This window comes from Mustelus asterias, unplaced genomic scaffold (genome assembly GCF_964213995.1).
Source record: "Mustelus asterias unplaced genomic scaffold, sMusAst1.hap1.1 HAP1_SCAFFOLD_69, whole genome shotgun sequence".
Classification (NCBI taxonomy): domain Eukaryota; kingdom Metazoa; phylum Chordata; class Chondrichthyes; order Carcharhiniformes; family Triakidae; genus Mustelus; species Mustelus asterias.
Window position 1 is genome coordinate 313,569 of NW_027590131.1, and position 25,933 is coordinate 339,501.

The 25,933-nt window shown below is 43.8% G+C and overlaps 1 protein-coding gene across 1 annotated transcript in view; it reads right to left on the reverse strand.

Annotated features, from left to right (window-relative positions):
* Window positions 1-25,933, reverse strand: part of LOC144483443 (NACHT, LRR and PYD domains-containing protein 3-like) — a 92,477-nt gene that overhangs the window by 32,126 nt on the left and 34,418 nt on the right. Inside the window, exons 4-9 of the mRNA XM_078202129.1 lie at window positions 25,346-25,440; window positions 22,637-22,800; window positions 17,887-18,058; window positions 17,732-17,797; window positions 7,607-9,344; window positions 1,880-1,966 (exon numbers count right to left, since the gene is read on the reverse strand). Of these exons, the coding sequence (XP_078058255.1) occupies window positions 1,880-1,966; window positions 7,607-9,344; window positions 17,732-17,797; window positions 17,887-18,058; window positions 22,637-22,800; window positions 25,346-25,440 (2,322 nt within the window). The remainder of the gene's footprint in view (window positions 1-1,879; window positions 1,967-7,606; window positions 9,345-17,731; window positions 17,798-17,886; window positions 18,059-22,636; window positions 22,801-25,345; window positions 25,441-25,933) is intronic.

Consider the following 25,933-nt stretch of genomic DNA (forward strand, 5'->3'; position numbering starts at 1 on the left):
TTGGATTTGCCCTGTTTTTTCCCACATTGTCCGGTAGATCCAGTGTTGTAGCTGTACTGGAACAGCTTGGCTAGGGGAATGGCTCGTTATGGAGCACAATTCTTCAGTACCATTGCTGGGGTACAGCCAGGCTGACAGAGTTTGCAGTATGCAGTGCCTTCAGTCATTTCTTTACCTCACATGCAGTGAATCAAATTGTCATCTGTAATGTTGGGGACCTCAGGAGGAGGCCGAGATTAATCATTCTACTCAGCACTTCTGGCTGAAGATGGCACTGATGCTCTGGGTTCCCTCATCAGTAATGAGGGGATTCTTGTAGCATGTTTATAGAATCATAGAATTCCCACAGTGTAGAAGGAGGCCCCTTGGCCCATCGAGTCTTCACCAATTCTTTGAAAGAATATCATATCCAGGCCCTATCTCTGTAACTCCACATATATGGCCCACTAATCCCCGTAACCTACACACCCTGAGATACCAAGGGACAACTTAGCATCGCCAATCAGCCGAACCTGCACATCTTTGGACTGTGGGAGAAAATTGGAGCACCCAGAGGAAACCCACACAGACACTGGGAGAACGTGCAAACTCTACACATCAAGTCACCCAAGGCTGGAATTGAACCCTGGTCCCTGGCGCTGTGAGGCAGCAGTGCTGACCACTGTGCCACCGTGTCACCTAATGTAATCGGCATGTCCAACATTTTGTGGCATGTCTAACACTATTTATGACTGCATATGGCAAGACAGCAGATCTCTGATCTGATCCATTGGTTTTGGTGTGATTGAGCTCGGTCTATCATATGCTGCGTCCGCTCTGTGGTCTGGTGGCCGTGTGCTGGAGCTTCACATCTCATCTTTAGATAAACCCAAGTCTCATTTGGCAGTATATGTAAAGAAAATTAGTCGTAGTAACACAGTACTGGTTGCTGGGGAAAGCCACTGTCAGCTTCCGATAAATGAAAAGGTACAGTTCACCTCTCCTGCCTGTTTCCTGTCACTCAGATAACTTCATATCCAGGCTGCCTTTGTCTCTTTTATTTCATGGTCTCCAACTTTGCTCCCAAGCTTATTTTGTGTCTACTAATAGCGGGTAGTGTTTTTAATAACACAAATACTGACAGCAATGGTATATTTAGTATCATTATTTGTGTTCTTAAAAACAATGTCCATTATTAATAGGGACGTCATTCAGACTATTCTGCACTGTGATTATTGCCATTGCCAGCTGAGCTGTGCCTTGAACTGCTGGGCTGTGAGCTCTGGAATTCTCTTCATAACCCTCCCCACCTCCATCTCTGCATTCTCTTTTCAGATGCTCCTTAAGCTCCGTTTAACGTAAATTTGAGAGTGGATCCCTCCATCAGAATTCAATGTAGTTTGTAATCTGCCTCACCGATATACTGCAGTTTTCTACATTTAATCAAACTGAGAAGCCGACAGACATAAACATCTATAATCTGAATGACAAATTAAACTAAATTGAACATGCGACCAGCCATATTTGGGAATTCTATAAACATTTAATTGTGTTGTTCATCTTTTTTATTCTCATGAATGGATTTGAGAATAATTATAAATGATTAGTCAATTCTTTCACTCCTGAATCTCGCAGTTTATTGTAACTCAGGTTCAGACACATCACTGACTGGTTTGTACTGAGAGCAGAGGTGAGAATATCTGAGGGTGTTACTCTCCAAACTGGAGATCAGAGAGATAAAGATTTCAGGAATCAGAGCGAATCCGTGGTGTTTAACACGAATACTGACAGGAATGATGTGGAATGGTTATTAATGACACTATTACTGACACTGATAATAATTTACAGTGTCAGACCATCCACTGATTATTAACACAATCTCACACAGTCTGATACTTACTCCAGTTTCTGTATTTTACATTCTGGATTCCTCAGAGCCGCAGACAGTAGTTTCACTCCTGAATCTCCCACTTTATTGCCACCCAGACTAAATGGAGAAAGTGAGAAACACATTAAATTCAGATTAATGTTCTGCAGAAAAAATAGCTGGATCTATTTTTGTGTCAGAAACTTAGCACGAGTGGTGACCTGATTCAAGTTACGATAATATCTCTCACCCAAGTTGATCTTTCTCTGCACCCCAGCTGTGACTGTAGCACTGCATTCTGGACTCTTTCCTTTCCTTCCCTATGTACGGTATGCTTTGGCACTAATAAATGTGACAATATTAAATCAAATAATATCAAACCCTTTCTGTTGAATGGAAAAGGCAATAGTCAGCATTGAAAAATGATGAACAATTAACTCTTTTACACCTCTCAAAATGTATATTTTGTTTAATTGTCCATGGGATATGGGTGTCGCTGGCTAGACCAGCATTTATTTCCCACTGCTAATAGCCCCTAGAGGAGGTGATGCCCACATCCTGTGAACAAGCAAGTAACGTTTAAACATGTCCCACATTCTGGTCTCATTTCCTGATCATCAGAATTACCCTCCTGAATCTCACTGACCCTGCCAAGATTCCAAAAATTCAAATCATTTCTGCTGTAAATCCAGGATTTTCTGAGAATTGTACATTTTACTGAGGGTTAAATGATAAAGCTGTGAGAGTGGATCGCTCGGGATTCCCTGTGCTGACATTATAACATGTGTATAATATCTCAGGGCAAGTTAAAGTGTGAAACTGTGCTAACTGTTGCTTTAAGGTCCATCCCTAAATTTTATACAACAAGGAAAGAATATTCTCCCATTAGAAAGTTGAAATATTTCTGTTTGATTAGTTTATCGGGGAGGGGTGTCTCCTGCTACATTCCACAGTAAACAGGCTCTACATTTTCTGCAGGTCTGGCTCGTGTTCTATCTCCAGGAATTACCGGGAGTTCTTACTTCCAGTCGATCCTCACATTGAATCATAGAATCATAGAAACCCTACAGTGCAGAAGGAGGCCATTCAGCCCATCGAGTCTGCACCGACCACAATCCCACCCAGGCCCTACCCCCACATATTTACCTGCTAATCCCTCTAATCTACGCATCTCAGGACTCTAAGGGGCAATTTTTAAACTGGCCAATCAACCTAACCCGCACATCTTTGGACCATGGGAGGAAACCGGAGCACCTGGAGGAAACCCACGCAGACACGAGGAGAATGTGCAAACTCCGCACAGACAGTGACCCGAGCCGGGAATCGAACCCGGGACCCTGGAGCTGTGAAGCAGCAGTGCTAACCACTGTGCTACTGTGCCGCCCAGGGAAAGGGTTATCCGCAAACCCGGTTTCATATCACTGACAGTTTGACTGGAGATTTTCCAGCAGCAGGTTTCCTCATTCAGGAAATTCTGGTTTCCTCGGCTCAGATGTAAGCTCTGCAGTCCTGCCACATTTAGCTGTGAATGGTAGTGGATGATGAAACAACAGAAGGAGGAGGCTCCATAAATATCCCATCCTCATGACGGAGACGACTAATACATCAGTGCAAAAGATATGGCTCAAATATTAGTAACGAACTTCAGTGGCTAAACCGTTCAGAGGTCCCCAGCATCACAGATATTTATCAGCGAATTCGATTCACTCCACATGATGTCAAGAAATAGCTAAAGGTAATGGATACTGCAAAGACCACAGATCTTGACAATATTCCATGTAACTGTACTGAAGATTACTGCTCCAGAAGCTGCTCTGTTCCTCGCCAAGCTGTTCCAGTAGAGCTACAACACTGATGTTTACCTAAAATAGTGGGAAATTGCCCAGATATGACCGTAAACAAAAAGGAGAGAACAAATCCAATCTGTCCATTTACCACCCCATCAGTCTCCTCTCAATCACCAACAGAGGAAGGCGTCATCGAGACTATCAAGCAGCATTTAATTAGCAATGACCTGCTCGCTGACTCTGAGCTTGTGCTTACTCAGGGTCGCTCAGTCCCCTACCTCATTACAGCCTTGATGCAAACACGGACAGCAGAGCTGAACTCAGGATGTGAGATGAGAGTGTCTGCCCTTGACATCATGGCAGAATATGACCACATGTAGCAAAAAGGAGCCAGAGAAAAACTGAAGTCAATGGAAATGAGAGAAAAAAAAACTATCTGCCGGTTGGAGCAACACCAGCACAAAGGAAGTTAGTTATGGTTGTTGGACCATCTGCATGATGCAGTGCAACAACTCACCATGGCTCGTTACACAGCACTGTCCAGTCTGTGATTTCTATCCCTGGAAGGACAAGGGCAGCAGATGAATGGAAACATCACCACCTGGAAGTTCCCTTCCAAGATACACACCATCCTGACTTGGAAATATATCATCGTTCCTTCACAGTGACCGGGTCAAAATCCTGGAACTCTCTTTCTCACAGCACTGTAGGTGCACCTACACCACAGGAGTCACTAAATGCAATGACAGTGATATAATAATGAGCATAGTTGCTTTCCAAGCAGTTGATACGGGTTTAATTCCCAGCTATCTCAGTTTGTTGGAGTGGATGAAGAGAGGGCCAGGAGGTAGTAACCACAACGGAAAAGAGTGGGTTAATCCAATTTAGTCACGTCTGCGGCTCCAGCCTGGAGCAGGAGTGTTAAACTTAGCTGAGGGTCCGAGGGTCAGTTGATCATTCAGCTACTCTGAGCCGGCCCACGCTGAGTTCAAAAGGGAAATGGTAAGTCTAATAATGACACACAGAAAACTAAATTCATTGGTTGGAAAAACGAAATGCCATTTGCGACTGGCTTTATATTGCTGTGAATTGGAGGAAGCAACAGAAAGGTTCAATGATGGTTCTGCTGTTGATGTGGTGTACATGGAGATTCAAAAATCATCTGATGCAGTGACACAACAGACTTGTGGCATAAGCTCATAAAATAAATGGGAAAGTCGCAATGTGGATACAAAATTGGATGAACAATGAATAATGGGTATTTTTCAGGCTGGAGGATGTCGGTAGTGGAGAACCCGAGAGGTCAGTATTGGGATCCTTGCTTTTCCCTGATATATATGAATGATCTAGGTATTTGCAGTATAGAGGAAAATTTCAAAGTTTGTTGATCACAGAAACCTTTGATACGTCATAAACTGTGAGGAGAAGGGCTTGGGACTGAAAAACAGACAATAGTGGAGTGTACGGATAGGTGGCAGATTAAGTTCAATGCAGAGACGGGTGAGGTGATACTTTCAGGAAACATGCACATGAGGAAGGAATATAAAATAATCGGTGGAATTGTTAATGGATTACAGGATCAGAGGGACTGGACGTATATGTACATTGATCATTGCCGTTAGCAGGGCAAGTGTCGGGAGCAGTTAAGAAAGAATACAGCATCTTGGGCTTTACTGCTGTGAAATAGTTTATGTTTGTAGGCATCAGATAATAATTCATGAGTTTAAGTTGAATTTGTGTTTCTGTGCTTGTGTGTTAAGAAAGAGCCAAAACTTTAATTTCACTTTGTGTTAAACAAAGCTGCCTGCCTGCGGGTTTTTTGTGTCCCTGCATTTTAATTTAAGGTTTACGACATTGTCAGAGTTAGAGAGGTTAAAAAAATGGTTGCTTATATTCAGAAGTCCACAATGAATGATAGAAACACTGAGTTTCAGTTGCAACCAGTTAACCCAAGAAGCGAGATGGAGTTCACAGAGGCTGCCAGTAGAGGCAGCGCAATGCAGGGACTCAGAAAGCAGGACCCACAAGATAAATCACCGTCAGAAACCAAGGAGGAAAAGAGGAGTGCCAGGAAGACAGAAGTCAAAGAGACAAAAGAACCTGAATCTGAACAAGCGACTGCTCCCTGAAGTTAAAGAGAGGAGCAGAGAGAGGCTCCCAGTTAAAGACAGAGCTGCGAGATGCAGACATTGTAAAGTTTGGTCACGAGAATCCAGATATCTGATATATTCCTAAAGTTGGTGACACCTTCATACAGACTATGAGGCGCTGGTGTCTGTTGGCACGGCTGAGTATGGAGGAATAATGAAAGGAAACATTGAAATATTGGACAGGGATCCTTGGTGACGGCACCTGACAGAAAGCATTGAAAAGATTCCAAAAGCTGCTTTTTGTTTCTCGAGTGGAGCTTCTGGAGCGGAAGCATCAGTCCCAGTGAGACGGGTTTTCTCACATTGTTACAAACATTTGGGGGGATTTGAAGAAGAATCCACTGAAGTTACTTTGGGTGGCATCTGTCACTGAGTTTCAGAGAGTGGTATATCTGAACCACAGGTGGATTGTTGGTTTACATTAACTGTGTACTTCCTGGGAACATTAAAGCATAAGATCTATTTTGTAACTCGTGTCATCCTTACAGATCTGCAGACATCTGTGAAGTTAGATGGGGTGGTGCTTTGCAGTTATTTTTTTAACAAAGGTTTTATTCTTTTGTTAAAAGTTAATCGCCTACCTTGTTATTCTGTTCATCTACATTTCTAAATAATAAAACAATAAATAAAAGTTATGATTTACTGAGCCGGGATTCTGCTCTTCGACCTGACTGTCCAGAAATCAGCTGGGATCATAACATTGTCAATAGGGGCATAGAGTACAAGAGCAAGGAGGCTGTGCTGAACCTGCAAAAGACATCAGTTAGATCTCAGTTCAGCGCATCATACTTTAGGAAGGCTTAGAACACATTGGAGAGAGCGCTGAACATGTTTAAAAGATTGGCTACAGGGATGTGAAACTTCAGACACGAGGATCGATAGGAGAGGTTGTTCACCTTGGAAGGAAGAAAGCTGAGAGGACATTTGATAGAAATGTTCAAAATAGTGATGGTGCTGGAGAGAACAGGGAGCAAATCAAAATGTTGCTGCTCGGACAAGGATCAACAACAAGATTTAAAGTGATTTGAAAAAGATGCACATACAGTGTGAATAAAGCTATTTTTTTAAACACAGCGAGTGATTCAGGTTTTATGAGGCTGCAGTCAGAACCATGGAACAGAAACAGCGTGGGCTGCTGTAACCTAAGGGAGGTTTCTTTTCACAACTGCACACTGACGTTTAATACAAGACTGAACCTCCACTGCGACCCTGACTGATGTTACCAGTTATCACATGACTTATAAAAGGACACTGTCCCGATAAAACACACACCAACTATAATACATAACAGAGGCAGCGTGCAGGAAAATAATCCTGACAATAATTAGCCACAAACTGTCAGCTGTACCGAACACAAGAGAAACAAATTTCCTTCTCGCATCATACATAATCAGATGGTTTCTGTTGGGAGAGTGAAATATCCTTTTTTTAAATTTTGTAACGAGGCCTTTACACCTCTAATTATTTAAAATTTATCCCAATAATGCTTTTATTCACTCAAGGAACGTGATCATCGCTGGTTTTGCCAACGTTTATTGCCGATGCCTATTTGCCCACGAGAATCTGCCTTCTTGAAACGATGTCGTTTTATCAGAGAATTCAAAATTTATTACAGGTTCAGAAGGAGGCCAATCGGCCCATCATGTCTGCATCTGCTCTCAAATGAGCTTTATGACTTTGTGCCATTCTCCCGCACTTTCTCTGTGACCATTGGACATTGTTTCCCTCTTGACTTCCTCAACTGAACATGTCTCTGTTTTATTTGGAACAAAGGAAATGGCTTCTCAGCAATGAAAATATCCGCTCTGAGACCAAACAGTTACCTCAATTCCTGACATTTGTGCAGAACGGGTCCCAGCCGCTGGAGCCCTTCACACTGAATGTAACAGTCCCATAGATCGAGGTGTTTTATTGTATCACAGAGTCCAATGACATGAGACAGGACCGCACAGTCAATCGGGGTCAGTCGCAATCCGCGAAATGAAAGTTTTTCCATAGATCCCACTGTGTTCTGAGCCAGTGTTTTATTCTGAGACTCAAACAGGTAGTGGAATGTGTTCAGGAGCTTCCTCTTCCCAGTTTCAGTCTGTGAGTCTCCAATCTGCCCTTCAACCTTCTCCTTCACCCAGTCAATCACTCGGCAGGTTGTTTGATGAAGAAATGGACCCAGAAACTCCACCAGGGGTCGAGCTGACTGTGGGGAGGACAGACCAGCAACAAAACGGAGAAATATCTCAAATCGCCCATCTTCCTCGCTGTGGGCTTCACTGATGAGTTTCCCGATCTCCCCGGGATCTGGAGTCAGGAATTGTGTGAGTGCAGCTGCAAACTCTTGGATGGTGAGGTGTGGGAATGTGTAAACCACACTCTGGGCAGATTCATCTTTCTCCAAAAGTTCCACCAGGAATCCAGACAGGAACTGGGAAGGTTCCAGCTTGTACTTGGTCAAATCTCCATCTCTAAACACAATCTTCTTCTTGGAGATTCCTGTGAAGGCCATCTCACCAAGTTTCAGTAACACATCACGGAGGTTTTCAATCTCTCGGCCATGGTTTTTCAGAATGTTGTAAATATAGTAGGAATATAGTTGGGTGATGGTCTTGGGAACTTGCTGCCGTTTCCTGTCTCTTTGTGTAAAGAAGGGACCCAGTGACAGACCGAGGATCCAGCAGTAGGAAGGGTTGTAACACATGGTGTACAGGATCTCGTTCTCCTCCACGTGTTTGAAAACGGCTGCTGCCACCGTCTGATCTTCAAAAAACTTGTTGAAATATCCCTTCCGTTCATCACCAACAAATCCCAGGATTTCAGCCCAGACACTGATGTCAGCCTTTTCCAATAAATGTAATGCAGTGGGGCGGCTGGTCACTAACACTGAACATCCTGGGAGCAGCTTGTGCTGTATTAAACTGTACACAATGTCAGACACTTCACACCAGCATTCGGGATCTGTGCACATGTACTGAGGTTCTGTATTTCTCCGATTGTCGGCAAAATCAATACTGTCCTTGAATTCATCCAAACCATCGAATATAAACAGCAATGCCTCTGGGTTCTTCCAGAGCTCTCCCAGAATATTCCCAAAGTAAGGATACTGATCCAATATCAGATTCCTCAGATTTATTCTACTGTTAATAGTGTTCAAATCCCGGAATTTAAAACTGAAAACAAATTGAAAGTGTGGGTATATTTTCCCAGTGGCCCAGTCATAAACAATCTTTTGTACCATTGTTGTTTTTCCAATTCCTGGCACTCCGCTCACTGCTGCTGAACTCCCAGATTTGAATTTTCTCTGGGAAAAGCTGCTCTGAAACAGTTGATCAGTTCGGATTTTTTCCAGTTCTTTCCGGAGATGTTTCTCTCTCCACTCTTCATGGTCTCGGCCTCTTGCCAGCAGTTCATGTTCGACAAGTGTCCGATCTCGAACAGTAGAAATAACCGTGAGCTCAGCGTATCGACCAACCAGCTGGAAAATCTTAACCTTCTCCTTTATGAGGATAGTGTTCACTCTCAGTGTTTCAGTTTGTACCCGGAGTGTCTCCTTGTGTTTCTGTTGGAGATCTTCAATAAGAATGGAGAGAAAGTTAGTTCTATTGGCATTTTACAAACATCCCGGTAAAATTGACCAATCCATTAAATATTGCAGGCATTAGTTCAGTTCCAACATAGATTTTTGTACAACTGGCTTTGACAACTAATGGCCCATGGGCCAAATTCAGCCACTGAACTGTTTGTATTCAGCCTAATAAATATGGCTGGACAGCTCAGCTCTGCAGAAGTCAAATCTGATCCAAACACCGGTCTCCCTTTCTGCCTCTGCAGATCTGTAGAGTTTCTCCACAATTTTCTCTTTTTATGTCATTTGTCCTGCAACAGAATTAGACCACAAATAAAGAAAAAACGGGGAGAAAGGAGGCTGTGATTGGACAAGCGGCAAAGTGTTGAAAACTCCACTTTTCTATTTCAATTTGAATCTTACAGAGCTCGTATCACGACAGCGAATAGCAGAGTTCAGGTCAGGGCAGAGAAAGGGCGAGAATCCTGAGGAACAATTATTGCACGTGAGTGGGGTGTTTGTGTGTGCAAATATATGTGTGAGTGAGTGCATAGAGAGAGAGAGATGGAGAAAGACAGAAGCAGAGTGTGTGCGAGAGAGTGTGTGTGAGATTATGTGAGAGTGACAGAGAAGGAGAACAACTGACAGAGAGCGTGTGGGAGGGAACATGAGAGTGAAAAATTCCCTGAGACTGTGGGTGTTAAACAGAATGCGATAATAACAGAGGAAAGGTTGAGGGATAAAGGTTGTGAGACTGTGTTAGGGAGAATGACAGAGGAAGCGATGAAGAGGGAGATAGTGTGCGTGAGGAAAGGCGAGAAGATAATATTGTGAGACTGAGTCGGTGAGAGTGAGAATGTCGATATAAGATAAAGAGAGAAAATGTGAGAGCAAAACAGAGTTATCGATGTGTGTTTGAGAAACACACAGCGTGTATGGAAGAGAGTGCGTGTGAGAGGAAGAATGAGGGTGTTGTGGGTGTACATAAGAAAGAGATTGTGAGAGTATGTGAGAAATATGTGAGAGGAAGACCATGCGAGAGATTATGTGACAGAGAATCTGTGTGTGACTGAGTGACGATGAGTCTGAGAATGTGTGTATGAGTGCGTGTGTGTGAGTCTCTGTGAGGGATAGAGTGTGAGAGTGTGTGCGCGAGTGACAGTGAGTATGAGAATGCGTATGTGAGAACATGTGTATAACTGTGTATGTGGGACAGCGTGTATGTGTGTGAGAGAGAGTGTATTGTGACAGAAATTGTGCAAGAGAGTATGTGCGAGAGGGTCCATTGGAGAGGTTTTTTTTAATCATTTACTGCATCCAGATGTCACTGGCTAGGGTAGCATATATTGTCCGTCGCCGATTGCCTTTGCGATTGTGGCGATGAGCTGCCTTCTTGAAGTCAAGGAACCGAACAGCACGTCTTTCGGGCTGTGGGAGAAAAACGGAGCACCCGGAGGAAAACCATGCAGGCGCAGGGAGAACGTGCAGACTCCACATAGACAGTAACCCAAACCAGGAAAAGAACCCGTGTCCCTCGCCTGTGAGGCAGCATAGAGGGAGCAGCTGGAAAATGCAAGGTTAAAACAGAAGTTTAGTGAAGCAAAACTTGAAATTGTCATGTGGCCTTAGAAGTTGAACAATATAATGATATGCAAGTGTCACGGGTGAGTCACTTTCATACACACTGTGAGAAGGACGATAATGAGATAGAGAGCTGTGATAGAACATAGAACATAGAACATAGAACATTACAGCGCAGAACAGGCCCTTCGGCCCACGATGTTGCACCGACCAGTTAAAAAAAAAAACTGTGACCCTCCAACCTAAACCAATTTCTTTTCGTCCATGAACCTATCTACGGATCTCTTAAACGCCCCCAAACTAGGCGCATTTACTACTGATGCTGGCAGGGCATTCCAATCCCTCACCACCCTCTGGGTAAAGAACCTACCCCTGACATCGGTTCTATAACTACCCCCCCTCAATTTAAAGCCATGCCCCCTCGTGCTGGATTTCTCCATCAGAGGAAAAAGGCTATCACTATCCACCCTATCTAAACCTCTAATCATCTTATATGTTTCAATAAGATCCCCTCTTAGCCGCCGCCTTTCCAGCGAAAACAATCCCAAATCCCTCAGCCTCTCCTCATAGGATCTCCCCTCCATACCAGGCAACATCCTGGTAAACCTCCTCTGCACCCTCTCCAAAGCCTCCACATCCTTCCTGTAATGTGGGGACCAGAACTGCACACAGTACTCCAAGTGCGGCCGCACCAGAGTTGTGTACAGTTGCAACATAACGCTACGACTCCTAAATTCAATCCCCCTACCAATAAACGCCAAGACACCATATGCCTTCTTAACAACCTTATCTACTTGATTCCCAACTTTCAGGGATCTATGCACACATACACCTAGATCCCTCTGCTCCTCCACACTATTCAAAGTCCTCCCGTTAGCCCTATACTCAACACATCTGTTATTCCTACCAAAGTGAATTACCTCACACTTCTCCGCATTAAACTCCATCCGCCACCTCTCGGCCCAACTTTGCAACCTGTCTAAGTCTTCCTGCAAACTACGACACCCTTCCTCACTGTCTACCACACCACCGACTTTGGTGTCATCAGCAAATTTGCTAATCCACCCAACTATACCCTCATCCAGATCATTAATAAATATTACAAACAGCAGTGGCCCCAAAACAGATCCCTGAGGTACACCACTTGTAACCGCACTCCATGATGAATATTTACTATCAACCACCACCCTCTGTTTCCTATCCGCTAGCCAATTCCTGATCCAATTTCCTAGATCACCCCCAATCCCATACATCTGCATTTTCTGCAGAAGCCTACCATGGTGAACCTTATCAAACGCCTTACTAAAATCCATATATACCACGTCCACTGCCTTGCCCCCATCCACCTCCTTGGTCACTTTCTCAAAAAACTCAATAAGGTTAGTAAGGCACGACCTACCTGCCACAAAACCATGCTGACTATCACCTATCAATTCATTACTCTCCAAATAACTATAAATCCTATCCCTTATAATTTTTTCCAACATCTTGCCGACAACAGAAGTGAGACTCACCGGTCTATAATTCCCGGGGAAGTCTCTGTTCCCCTTCTTAAACAATGGGACAACATTCGCTAACCTCCAATCTTCTGGTACTATACCAGAGGCCAACGACGACCTGAAGATCAGAGCCAGAGGCTCTGCAATCACTTCTCTTGCCTCCCAGAGAATCCTTGGATAAATCCCATCCGGACCAGGGGATTTATCTATTTTCAGACCCTCCAGAATATCCTGCACATCCTCCTTATCAACTGTAATACTGTCTATTCTACTCCCCTGCAACCCAGTGTCCTCCTCAGCTATATTCATGTCCCCTTGCGTGAACACCGAAGAGAAATATTGGTTCAATGCTTCACCAATCTCCTCCGGTTCCACACATAACTTCCCTCTGCCATCTATAACTGGCCCTAAACTTGCCCTAACCAACCTTCTGTTCTTGACATACCTATAGAACGCCTTAGGATTCTCTTTAACCCTATCCGCCAAAGTCTTCTCATGTCCCCTTTTAGCCCTTCTAAGCTCGCTCTTCAACTCCCTCTTAGCCAATCTAAAGCTTTCTAGTGCACTACCCGAGTGCTCACGTCTCATCCGAACATAAGCCTCCTTTTTCTTTTTAACCAACAAAGAAACTTTTTTGGTGCACCACGGTTCCCTAGCCCTACCAATTCCTCCTTGCCTGACAGGGACATACCTATCACAGACTCGCAGTAGCTGCTCCTTGAAAAAACTCCACATGTCGGACGTTCCCAGTCCCTGTAATCTCCTAGTCCAACCTATGTTTCCTAATTCTCTCCTAATAGCCTCATAATTACCCTTCCCCCAGCTAAAACCACTGGCCCGAAGTTCATGCCTATCCCTTTCCATCACTAAGGTGAACGTAACCGAATTGTGGTCACTATCACCAAAATGCACACCAACTTCCAAGTCTAGCACCTGGTCTGGCTCATTTCCCAGCACCAGATCCAATATAGCCTCACCTCTAGTTGGCCTGTCTACATACTGAGTCAAAAAACCTTCCTGCACGCTTTGAACAAAAACTGACCCCTCTAACGAGCTAGAGCTATAACAATTCCAGTCAATATTAGTCAAGTTAAAATCCCCCATAACAATTGCCCTATTACTTTCACTCCTAAGCAGGATTGACTCCGCAATCCTTTCCTCAACCTCTCTAGAACTTTTAGGAGGTCTATAAAAGACTCCCAACAGGGTGACCTCTCCTCTCCTATTTCTAATCTCCGCCCATACTACCTCAACAGATAAGTCCTCATCAAACCTCCTCTCTGATAGAGAGGGATGCAGCTAACAAGAATTTGGGGAGATAGTGCAGAAATATAGTAAATTCGAGGCAACTGTGAAGTGAAACACAGAACGCAATCAAAAACTGTCTAACGACACAACGTGTCAGAAGGAGAGAGAGGCTGACATAGAGAGTGATAAATTGACGTCTCTATTCTCAGCTCAAATGGTATGATGTGCAGTTTTAAGAACCATGGGCTGGATGGAATCAGTGATAAATTGAATTATTGAATTTGCTACTGTCGCCTATGGTGGGTTGTTTTACACAGTTGGGAACATAGAGCTGGATGAAGACAGCGACAGGGACGGAGATATGGTGTGCATTTAGTGAAACCATCAGGTCCACTTGCAACATCTGAGCATTTGGTGAAACCATCAGGTCCACTTGCAACATCTGGGCATCAGTGCGAGCTGATTGGAGGGTTAGCAGCTGGAAAGAACCTTGCACCACATGGCATGTTATTTGCTGATATTATTTTCCAAGTGGCTGAGATTTATTTTTTATATGCACTTTGCTTTATTCAGTGATGTTCAGAAAGTTTTAGCCAGTTCACATAACGGGTGGGGATATGAACACTTTGATGGGCGGGGTGGAGCAGTCCCAGCTGACCGTATCCATGGACACGGCTGTGCTTGTTTAGATGGGAGAGTTAACTCATGTGGCTTATCACTAATGGAGCTGTAGGCCTCAGAGTCGGAACATCTGCTCTGGAGAATTATAGTTATGAGACTCAAGTAGACATTTGATGGGTTGAATAGCGAGCCACTTTTGTTGGTTTAAGCACATTTGGTTTTCAGCACTTGGAAATGGATCAAATTTGCAGTTAACCTTTTTATGTATATAGTTTTTATCTCACAGTGATCCCAAGGGAACCATGTAAAAGCCATTGTATTGGCAGTACATTTTTCTTTCTTTTTCTCCTTCCCCCTCTCTCAATGCTTTCTTCTCTGATATCAGGCTACTTGCCCAGCTGGATACTCCGGTCAGATCAATTAAATGCAGATTATTATGGATGTGTTCAAGGTAATTAGCTAGAATGTAAACCTGATATAAACCTCTTAAGGGAAAAATGCTCTCTCAGCTGAAACATCAAAGCTGCAAAATTGCATTTTTAAAGGAAACACATTTGTCAGATAAAGAACATAGTAGCTGGGCAGATCTTGGGAAAACCAGGTCTTCTTTTCCTCTCACCCATCAGGGGGAATAAGGGGTTTAACAATCTTATTTCACAGACTGGTGAAGTTTTGTGTCCACTCACAACATACGGACAATGAAGGCAAATTCGTATTGCATGATGGAACAGGAGAAGGCACGGAACTTTCATTCATGTGCCCCAAATGAGAATGATCCCCAATTCATGAAAATATTCTTCAACCTTATCTCAGCTAAAAGTACAGGATTGTTCTTATTGGGTGAGATTCGAATTGTGTTCTGTCCCAAATGGGAGACTGGCTCTCAGCGTCATCAAACCCCTGCTCCAATATAAGCAAATCACTGAGAAATCGTGTTACTGAATCTGGGCTGCTGGACATATGGAAGCTTCTGCACCCGAGTAACAGAGACTTTGTATTTTATTCCAAAACTCACTGCTGTCACTCTCGCATTGACTATTTATTTACAATTGAGTCAGAGTCTCATAGAATCATTGACAGTGACATTCTCACTATAACTCTCTCTGATCATAAGTCCATAGACTTGTGACCTGGGTCAAAAATCTACTGCAAAGAGATGGCGTTTGAATGCATCTTTCTTAAATGATGATGAGAAAATAATTACAATGTTGTCTATAACTTAATACTGTCTCTGACCCGATGAAACAGCGTGAAGGAACATTTAAGGGGCCGCATCATATCATTTACTTGTTCCAAAAGGAAGAAGAATAAATTAAAGTGATCAAATGCAAAAAGGTAATTCATAATTTAGAACAGCAACACAATAAGCAGCACTCATTAGCTTTGATGGTCACCCTCACAAAGGCTCGCCGAGCTCTCGATACTTGACTTTCAGAACACGTTGAAGGGTGTTTATGAGTTGCAAAACAGAGACATTACGAGCATGTTAACAAGGGGGCCTGGAATGTGTTGCCGGGCAAGGTGGTGGAGGCGGACACACTGGGAACGTTTAAGACTTATCTAGACAGCTATATGAACGGAGTGGGAATGGAGGGATACAAAAGAGTGATCTAGTTTGGACCAGGGAGCGGCGCGGGCTAATTGTTCCTGGTTTCTCGTTTCAAGGCTTCATTCTACGATCATCTTGCTGGTGCCAGTACAGAGCGAGACTGCGGATAGTTGGGAACCTGTCTCGGGGGCAGGGGATTCATATGGTGTTCGTGGAAGTGGAAATGACTAGGGTTGGGAAGCATTTTCCGATCGGGGCCATTGTGATCTCCTGGACTCGTTTCGATCGCCTCAGGGGGTCGGAGAGGAATTTCCCAGATTTTTTTTTCCCCATATTGGCCCTGGGGTTTTTCACTCTGGGTTTTCGCCTCTCCCTGGAGATCACATGGTCTGGAATGGGGGGGTGGGGGTAAGTTAATAGGTTGTGATGAACGAAGCATCGTAGCTGTGAGGGACAGCTCGGTGGATGGGATATTGGTGTGTAGATAGGCTGGAAAATTGGGTGGGGATCCTGGATTCGGGATTCAATCCTGGACCGGGGAGCGGCGCGGGCTTGGAGGGCCGAAGGGCCTGTTCCTGTGCTGTATTGTTCTTTGTTCTTTGTTCTTTGTTTGTGAGCCTTGATAGTGGGGAAGGAAGCCACCAGGTCCATCGAGTCTGTACCGACTCTCCAACAGAACATCCCACCCAAGCACTTTCCCGTAACTCCACATATTTACCCCCGCTAATCCCCTGAAATGGATTAGTTAACTGAGGATTTGAACTATTTAAAGAATAAACTTGAAAAAACAAACTTACAACGGTTCAGTGAAGTTCAGGCATTCGAAGCATTTCTGGACTATGGTGGAAAATACACAGAACAAGAAAATGAGGTTCTGGTAATTTAGAGTTGCTGAAGTGAAAAAATATAAAGCACAACAGACGAAAGATGATTGGGAAAAACAGGAATGCAGTGTGAAGGTTGTGATGCGATCAGCCATGGACTTGTTCATAAGAACATAAGAACATAAGAAATAGGAGCAGGAGTAGGCCATCTAGCCCCTCGAGCCTGCCCCGCCATTCAATAAGATCATGGCTGATCTGAAGTGGATCAGTTCCACTTACCCGCCTGATCCCTATAACCCCTAATTCCCTTACCGATCAGGAATCCATCTATCCGTGATTTAAACATATTCAACGAGGTAGCCTCCACCACTTCAGTGGGCAGAGGATTCCAGAGATTCACCACCCTCTGAGAGAAGAAGTTCTTCCTCAACTCTGTCCTAAACTGACTCCCCTTTATTTTGAGGCTGTGCCCTCTAGTTCTAGTTTCCTTTCTAAGTGGAAAGAATCTCTCCATCTCTACCCTATCCAGCCCCTTCATTATCTTATAGGTCTCTATAAGATCCCCCCTCAGCCTTCTAAATTCCAACGAATACAAACCCAATCTGCTCAGTCTCTCCTCACAATCACCACCCCTCATCTCTGGTATCAACCTGGTGAACCTTCTCTGCACTCCCTCCAAGGCCAATATATCCTTCCGCAAATAAGGGGACCAATACTGCACACAGTATTCCAGCTGCGGCCGCACCAATGCCCTGTACAGATGCAGCAAGACATCTCTGCTTTTATATTCTATTCCCCTTGCGATATAGGCCAACATCCCATTTGCCTTCTTGATCAATGGTGGAGCAGTTTAGAGGGACCGAGGGGTCAACATTTGCTCCTAATGTGTATGGTCGTATGAATTGCAAACTTGAACCTGTGCAGAACAGATGAGGATGGATGACAAATTCAAACAATATTTAACCCTGATTCCGAGACTTCGATTTTCTGATTCCCAAATTCTGACAACTAATTATTCAGACTCTTAGCAGTGAAATAATTAGTTTGCAATCTTCACTGTCATCACTTACCTTTTAGGTTACTGGGTACTTCCGATAAACCTTGTGGGATGTTCATGTGAACAAATGCATCAGGACCTGATTAAAGGAATTACAATCATGAAATCAGCTATGTGCAATATCAGAACAATCTGCAATGGTTAATTCACTGCGCGATTTTACTGTACCAAGTGTCGGTAATTCTCTCAGTATTTTCTCCAACTTTGGTAACCCACGGTGCATTTCCACAAAGGATTCCCACATCACCCTGAGAGCCCGAGGGCCTTTCTCTATCACCAGATTTAGGAGAAGTTTGGAACAGTCCGCGAGGTTCCCACTGTCTGCGATTTCCTTTACTTTCTGTAAAGAAAAATAAGGAGCGTATTGGAAAACAGAGTGAAAGGTAAGCACTGGGAATGAGAAGGAAAGGATCTGTTCAGGGATTTCCCAGTTGTTTTGAGGACAGGAGGCAGTCCCTGGACTGGGTCCTGATCCCTTCTCAACACTGAATAAAGATCACATTTTGATTCCGTCCTTAATTTAAACGACATATAAATAAACCAAATAGTTAATTGAAAATAATTTTCAAAGAGAGTGAGAAATCCCAGAGAACCAGCAATAATTTCAATGGGATTAATTCCATCTGAATTTCCGTGCCCAACATGACATCAGATTACTGTTAGACTATAGGATCCACTTTTTTATGATGTTGTGGCAGTGTATCATGTAAATGGTAAACACCGCTGCCATGTGTGTCGATAGTGGAGGGTGTGAATGCTGATGTTGGTGACATGGGGTGTCAATCAGGTGGCTGTTTTGTCCGGGATGCTGTCGAGCGTCTTGAAAGTTGTTGGAACTGCGCACATCCAGGCAAGTGGAGACGATTCCATCACACTCTGACTGTGCCTTTTAGACGATGAAGAGGTCTTGGGGAGTGAGGAAGTGAGTCACACTCCACAGAATCTGACCTGCTCTCGTCACCAGTATTTTGTGCCTGGTACAATTCAGTTTCAGGTCAGCTGCACCCCCCCCAGCATCGTGATAGTGGGGGATTCAATGATTGTAATGAAATTCAATCGCCAAGGAGGGAGGGGTGGAATCTCTTTTGATGGCATTTGTAATTGCCTGGCATTTTTGTAGCGCGAACGTTACTTGGCATATCGCAGCCCAGGCCTGACTGGTGTCCAGGTTTTCTTGCATATGTGCTCTAATTGCTTCAGCATCTGTGGAGTTGCAAATTGTGCTGAAAATAGTGCAATCGTCAGCAAACACCCCACATCTGAGATTAAGTTAGAAGTACGATCACTGATACGTCTTTCTCCTGCCAGAATATTGCCATGGCCCAAAGCATTTACAGTTTACATTTACTTTGGTTATTTCATGATATCATTTGGAGTGAACTGAATTAGCTAAGGACTGACATCTGTGATGACAGGGACCTCAATAGACAGTCACAATAGATCATCTACTGGCTCCTAAAACAGAAAAGGCTCGAAAATCTCAGCAGGTCCGACAGCATCTGTGGGGAGAGAATAGAGACAAAGTTTCGTGCCCAGATAATCCTTCGTCAGAGCTCTGATGAAGGGTCATCCAGACTCGAAACGTTGGCTCTATTCTCTCCTCACAGGTGCTGTCAGACCTGCTGAGATTTTCCGGGGTTTTCTGTTTTTGTTTCACATTGCAGCATCCGCACTATTTTGCTTTAATTCTTTCTTTCACCTCCGGCGTCCTTCTGGCTAATAATATTTGCCAATGTTTCAACTTTATCTTTTGTACTGCAATGTCCAGACATACTGAAACATATTTAATTTAGGACGTGGATATTTGGGGCGCCTAATACTCCAGATGGTTAGTTAATAATTCACACCAGCCATGGTCGAATCCGGCAGGGATGCAGAGCTTTGGATCCGATTCATTAGTTTTCGGGTCACTTCCCTCATGCTTGTTCTGCTGTTTGCTATAAAAGCATTCCCGCCTTGAACCTTCACCAGTTTGACACCTGTTGTTGAGGTACCCCCGGGCGCTATCAATGGCATCCCCTCCTGCACTGTTCATTCACTAGGACCGATACACTGGCAATAGCAGAGCAGATGATATGCTGGGCCGTGAAGGTCGAATACAATTCTGCTGCTCCTACTGATTGATCATACTGTCTAATGGCTGCACAGTTTTGACTCAACTGATCTGTACAAAACCTATCACATTTAACTCGTTGGTAAATCCACACAACACCTGAAGGTAAGTCAGGACTTTGCCTCCTAATGGAAAGTTTGTTGGTCACTCCGACAACTTTGACCATGTGCATCTGGACCAGACAGCCTGATCAGGAGGAGGTCAAATAAGTTAAACCTTTTGTTGATTCACTCACCGCCTGCCGCAGACCCAGTGCAGCGGCTATGCCCTTTAGGACGTTGCTCGCTCGTTCAATGGTGGCGCTACTGAGCATGACTTGTTGATGGATATTTCAGTCTCCACCCAGAGTATATTTCCTGCCCTTGCCATCCTCAGTGCTTCCTCCAAACACTGTGTCACATGGAGGAGCAGTTGTTCATCAGATAGTGGGCATTGTAGGCTGAAACCAGCAGGCAATTTCATTGCCACGCTTCCAACCGGATTATGAGACTTCAGGGAGTTCAGACTCAATGTTGAGGAAATCCAGGGCAATCCGCTCCCCACTGGATGTCTTGTGGGTCTTTCCTGTCAGCGGGACAGGTCATACCCAACAATGATGATGGTTGTATTTGGGACATTGTCTGCAAGTATGATGTTAAGAGGTTCATTGTTTCAGGGAACTGGTTGACTAGTCAGTGGGATAGCTTTCCGAATCTTAGCACTGGCCCCACATGATGAAATTTGTAGGGTCGACAGGGTTGGGAATGTAATTGTAATTTCCGGGTGAATCATTCGGTTTCAATACTTTTAGACTTTGCAGCCATTTAATAAAACTGAGTTGCCTGTTAGACTCTTCAAGACGTAATCACACTGTTTTAGAGCTGGGGTCACACGTAGTCCAAACAAGGACAGCAGATCTCAGTCTACCATCGACATTATTGATTGGTATGGGTTTTTACATCAATGGATAATGTTTTCATGGTCAGCATTACCGAAACTAGATTTCAATTCAAGATGTATTAGTTGATTTTCATTTCCAAAATCTTCCATACTGGTTATTTGAAAGCATGTGCCCACAGTATTAGTTCTGTTAAGGGAGTGTTAGTGATTTGCTGCAGTGCATCTTTTACGAGGTGCACATGCTGACATTGTGACGTGGGAGGAAATATTTTTAAGAACAAATTCCATGCAAATCAAGTGGGCAGCTTCATTCTCGATGGTGTCGAGCTGCTTAGATAATGTTGGACACAATAATCCATGATTGTGGAGTGTATTCCGTCACGTTGCCCATTTTTGTCTTGTGGATTATTCGCAGACTTTGGGAATTCAGGAAGTGAGCCTTGCAGCAAATTCCCAGCCTCTGACTCTTCTAGTTAAGGTTGTGTTCAATTGTAACCCTCATGGTTGTTGAAGTGGGTTTCCGCAATGGTAATGTGACTTAGTGTCAAACAGGGATGGAGTTGTGTGGCAGGAATATCACTGACCATTTACTAGACTGGATATTGTTCAGTTCCTGATATCTGAGGAGTTACACATTAAGTTGTACATTTTAACATCAACACTAAAACACCTCCACTTCTGACCAATTGATAACAGATAGGTCATGAAACAGCTAGATATATTTTCAGAGAACACAGGACGTTGAGGAACTCAAGTATGAGGGCCATGGGTCTGCTAGGATTGACCTCGAACAATCACAACTATCATTGTGCTAGGTATGACTGCAGCCATTGCAGAGATTTAGCGCAGTTCCCATTCATTTCTATCGCCTGAGCATTCCATGATAGAGTTCAATCAAATAATGTTGTGATGTCAGAGGCAGACACTCGTGTTGGTCCATGAATGGACCAAGGGTTTAATGAGATCAGGAGGCAAGTGATACGGGCAGTACCTAAAAGGAACTTCAATTATCATGTTATTAAATGCTTAAAGTGTATTTATCTATGTTACAAAGAGGCTTGCATTAAGAATGCAATGTAGTGACCGAGGAAATCCCGTCGTTGTCACGCTCCAGCGCCTGTTCAGGTACATTGAGGGAGAATTTCACATGGTCAATGCACCTAACCATCACGTGTTTCAGACTGTGGGAGGAAAGCCGAACACCCGACGGAAATGCACACAAAAACTCGGCAGCACGGTTCCAAAGTAGTTAGCAGTGCTGCCTCATAGCGCCAGGGACCTGGGTTCAATTCCCGACTTGGGTCACTGTGTGGAATCTGCACAGTCTCCCCGTGTCTGCGTGGGTTTCTTCCGGGTGCTCTGGTTAGGTGCATTGGCCATGCTAAATTCACCCTCAGTGTTCCCGAAAAGGCGCTGGAGTATGGCAACTAGGGGATATTCACAGTCACATCTTTGCAATGTTAATGCAAGCCTACTTTTCACAATAATAAATAAACTTTAAAACGTGGAACATGCAGACACCACGTAGACAATGACTCAAACCAGGAATCGAACCCGGGTTCCCAGCGCTATGAGGCAGTAATGCTAACCACTGTGCCACTTTGCCGTCCCAAACTGCAAAGTATCTGCAACTTTAAGTCACTGGCAATGACTCATTTTATCTCTGCCACTTAGTGGAAGGAGGCTTGTGGGGTGCAAATTTTCCATATGGATTTGTCCTGTTTTGGGCAAATGGGATAGACATTTTTTACACGTTGTTGGGTAGATGCCAGCATTGTAGCTGTACTGGAACAGTTGTCTTTTTAGGAGAGCAGCAAGAGAGACCATGGCTTCTTATTGTTCAGCAAATTATTCTTCCTCTAATTTCATCAGGTCTGCGAAGTGAAAATGGGCAAAATCACTAAACCCACTATATCCTGGACTTACATGACTTTCTTTCACACCAATATGATCGCATGCTGCAAACATCAGACAGAGTCTCGCCACACCTTCAATCGCCTGTTCTAGTCTGTCCCGGTAGAATTTGGTCAACAGCAACAGTTGGTCATCTTTACAGTTTGTCAAGAACTCAGTCATTTTAGAGTTTGGATCTGTGAACAGAAATTGGAAAAAAATGAAACACAATGAGTTCCTATCTGGACTGTTTTAATTTCCCGTAAACTTAAAACAACCCACTTAAATGTCATGTGAGCCATGTTATCAACTATCTTTCAGAAAACATTCATGATATTTATCTCATTTGTGAATAAAACCCATGTATCCAGCTGACCTCCAAATCACTTCATACCCCTGGTTAGTAAGAAGCAATTCACATCAACTTTCCAATATCAATTACCTTTTTTGCAGGAAATGTTTTTGCGTTTCGAAGCATTTTTCAATTTCATTCCTGAAAGGTTTTGCCTTTATTTTAACTGCAATCGCCACAGCCGGGATTGGTCTATTCAGGAGCTTGTCTCGCTTGTAACATAACTTCTATCCCTACATGCTCTTGTCCTCTGGACATAAAATCCAACATTAAATTGTTTGTTTTACTTTATGCTCCCTTTTCACGATATTTTAACAATCTATATTCAGGAATTCCCAAGGTTCTGTAGAGCTTCCAAGTTTCTAGGTTTTCCACATTTGGAAAGGGCCCTGTTCTATCCCTTATTGAAAGTGAAGGACCTGATATTTGCCTGCATTTTAATCTATTTGCCACAAACGTGCCAATTCACTTAATTTACTGATATTTCATTGCATAAGGCGGGTAACTACAGGTCAGTTAGCTTAACGTCCGTAGTTGGGAAGATGCTCGAGTCCATTATTAAAGAGGAAATAACAGAGCACCTGAATAAGAATGGTTCGATCAAGCAGACGCAGCATGGATTCATGAAGGGAAAGTCGTGTTTGACGAATCTACTGGACTTTTATGAAGATGTCACTAGTGCGGTTGACAGAGGGGAACCGGTGGATGTGGTGTTTTTAGATTTCCAGAAGGCGTTCGATAAGGTGCCTCACAAAAGGTTGCTGCAGAAGATTGGGGTACACGGAGTTAGGGGTAAGGTGTTGGCGTGGATTGGTGATTGGCTATCTAACAGGAAGCAGAGAGTTGGGATAAATGGGTGCTTTTCTGGTTGGCAGTTGGTGACCAGTGGCGTGCCGCAGGGATCGGTGCTGGGGCCTCAATTGTTTACCATTTACATAGATGATCTGGAGGAGGGGACTGAATCTAGGGTATTCAAGTTTGCTGATGACACGAAGGTGAGTGGGAAAGCAAATTGCGTGGAGGACGCGGAAAGTCTGCAGAGAGACTTGGATAGGCTGAGCGAGTGGGCGAGGATCTGGCAGATGGAATATAATGTTAGCAAATGTGAGGTTATCCACTTTGGAAGAAATAATAGTAAATTGGAATATTATCTAAATGGAGAAAAATTACATCGTGCGACTGTGCAGAGGGACCTGGGGGTCCTTGTGCATGAATCGCAAAAACTCAGTCTGCAGGTGCAGCAGGTGATCAAGAAGGCGAATGGAATGTTGGCCTTTATCGCGAGAGGGATGGAGTATAAAAGCAGGGAGGTCTTGCTGCAACTGTACAAGGCACTGGTGAGGCCGCAACTGGAGTACTGTGTGCAGTTTTGGTCCCCTTATTTGCGGAAGGATATATTGGCCTTGGAGGGAGTGCAGAGAAGGTTCACCAGGTTGATACCGGAGATGAGGGGAGTAGCTTATGAGGAGAGATTAAACAGATTGGGTCTGTACTCGTTGGAGTTTAGAAGGATGAGGGGTGATCTTATAGAGACGTATAAGACAATGAAGGGGCTGGATAGGGTAGAGGTGGAGAGATTCTTTCCACTTAGAAGGGAAACCAGAACTAGAGGGCACAGCCTCAAAATAAGGGGGGGCCGGTTCAGAACAGAGTTGAGGGGGAACTTCTTCTCTCAGAGGGTAGTGAATCTCTGGAATTCTCTGCCCATTGAAGTGGTGGAGGCTTCCTCGTTGAATATGTTTAAATCACGGGTAGATAGTTTTCTGATCGATAAGGGAATTAGGGGATATGGGGAGCAGGCGGGTAAGTGGAACTGATTCGCTTCAGATCAGCCATGATCTTGTTGAATGGCGGGGCAGGCTCGAAGGGCCAGATGGCCTACTCCTGCTCCTATTTCTTATGTTCTTATATTGCCAGCTATATTGACGACAATGTTTCAATAACTTTGTGTCATAATCAGTTTTATATATCCATTTTTTTATTCCAACATCTAGGCTGTCAATAAATTTGGTTCGTAATTGTGAGCCGAACACAGATGCTTCTGGAACACAGCAAGTTGCATCCTGACAGTCAGCCTAAATCACCATTTACCTCATCTCTATCCCTTGCTTTTCCACCAATTTCACAATGAGGTCACAAATTTGCCTTCAATTGCATGACAGAAATTTTAAGAAACTCTGTCCAAATTCCTTCTGGATGTCCATGTAAACAATGCCTATCGACATGCACTAGACATTGCTTTCAGCACAACTTCATTATATCAGTTTTACCGGTTTATAATTTGCTGCCGCTATGTTCTTCTCTGCTCCTTGTGTGAACAGCAGGTTCATGAATGAGGTCTGGATTCATTAACAGGACGGTGAAAACTTGGGAGTATTTTCTGAACCTACCATTGTCCAAAGTCAATCTTTTTGAAGATATTGGATATACTCCGCTGTTGAAACCTTCAGCCATTTTTGTGACAGGTGTTTTCGATTCTGGTGCTCTGAAATAGACAAATCCAGAGCAGGGTTAAATGGAAACTGTGAAGTGAAAATGCCTTGTTTGTATCTTTAAGCAGCAATGTGATTTCCAAATTTTATATGGGGACGATCTTTTGGTATTTACAATCTCACAAACACCATGTGGATATATATAACTGGTAGATCTGACGGTGACCCCACAACCTTGGTACTGCCTCTTCAAAAAATCATCTTGATTTCATTTGCCCTTGAAAATCCCTGGCCCATGTCCAGCCTCCCTTTTCTCCAAAACACGTGACGATAACTTTACCTGATAAATGTAGACACAACTTTCTTGGAGCTTGTTTGAATACATCTAACTAGGTATCCACCTATGCCACAATACTGAAACAGCTCTTATCAAAGTCAAACATTACATTCTAGCAGAAATAAAATGGTCAGTGAAGTATCTTCAGCCGACTCTACGTCTCTGAAGCCTTTGGCACAGTTGATCACATGATCAGCTCTTCACTGCCT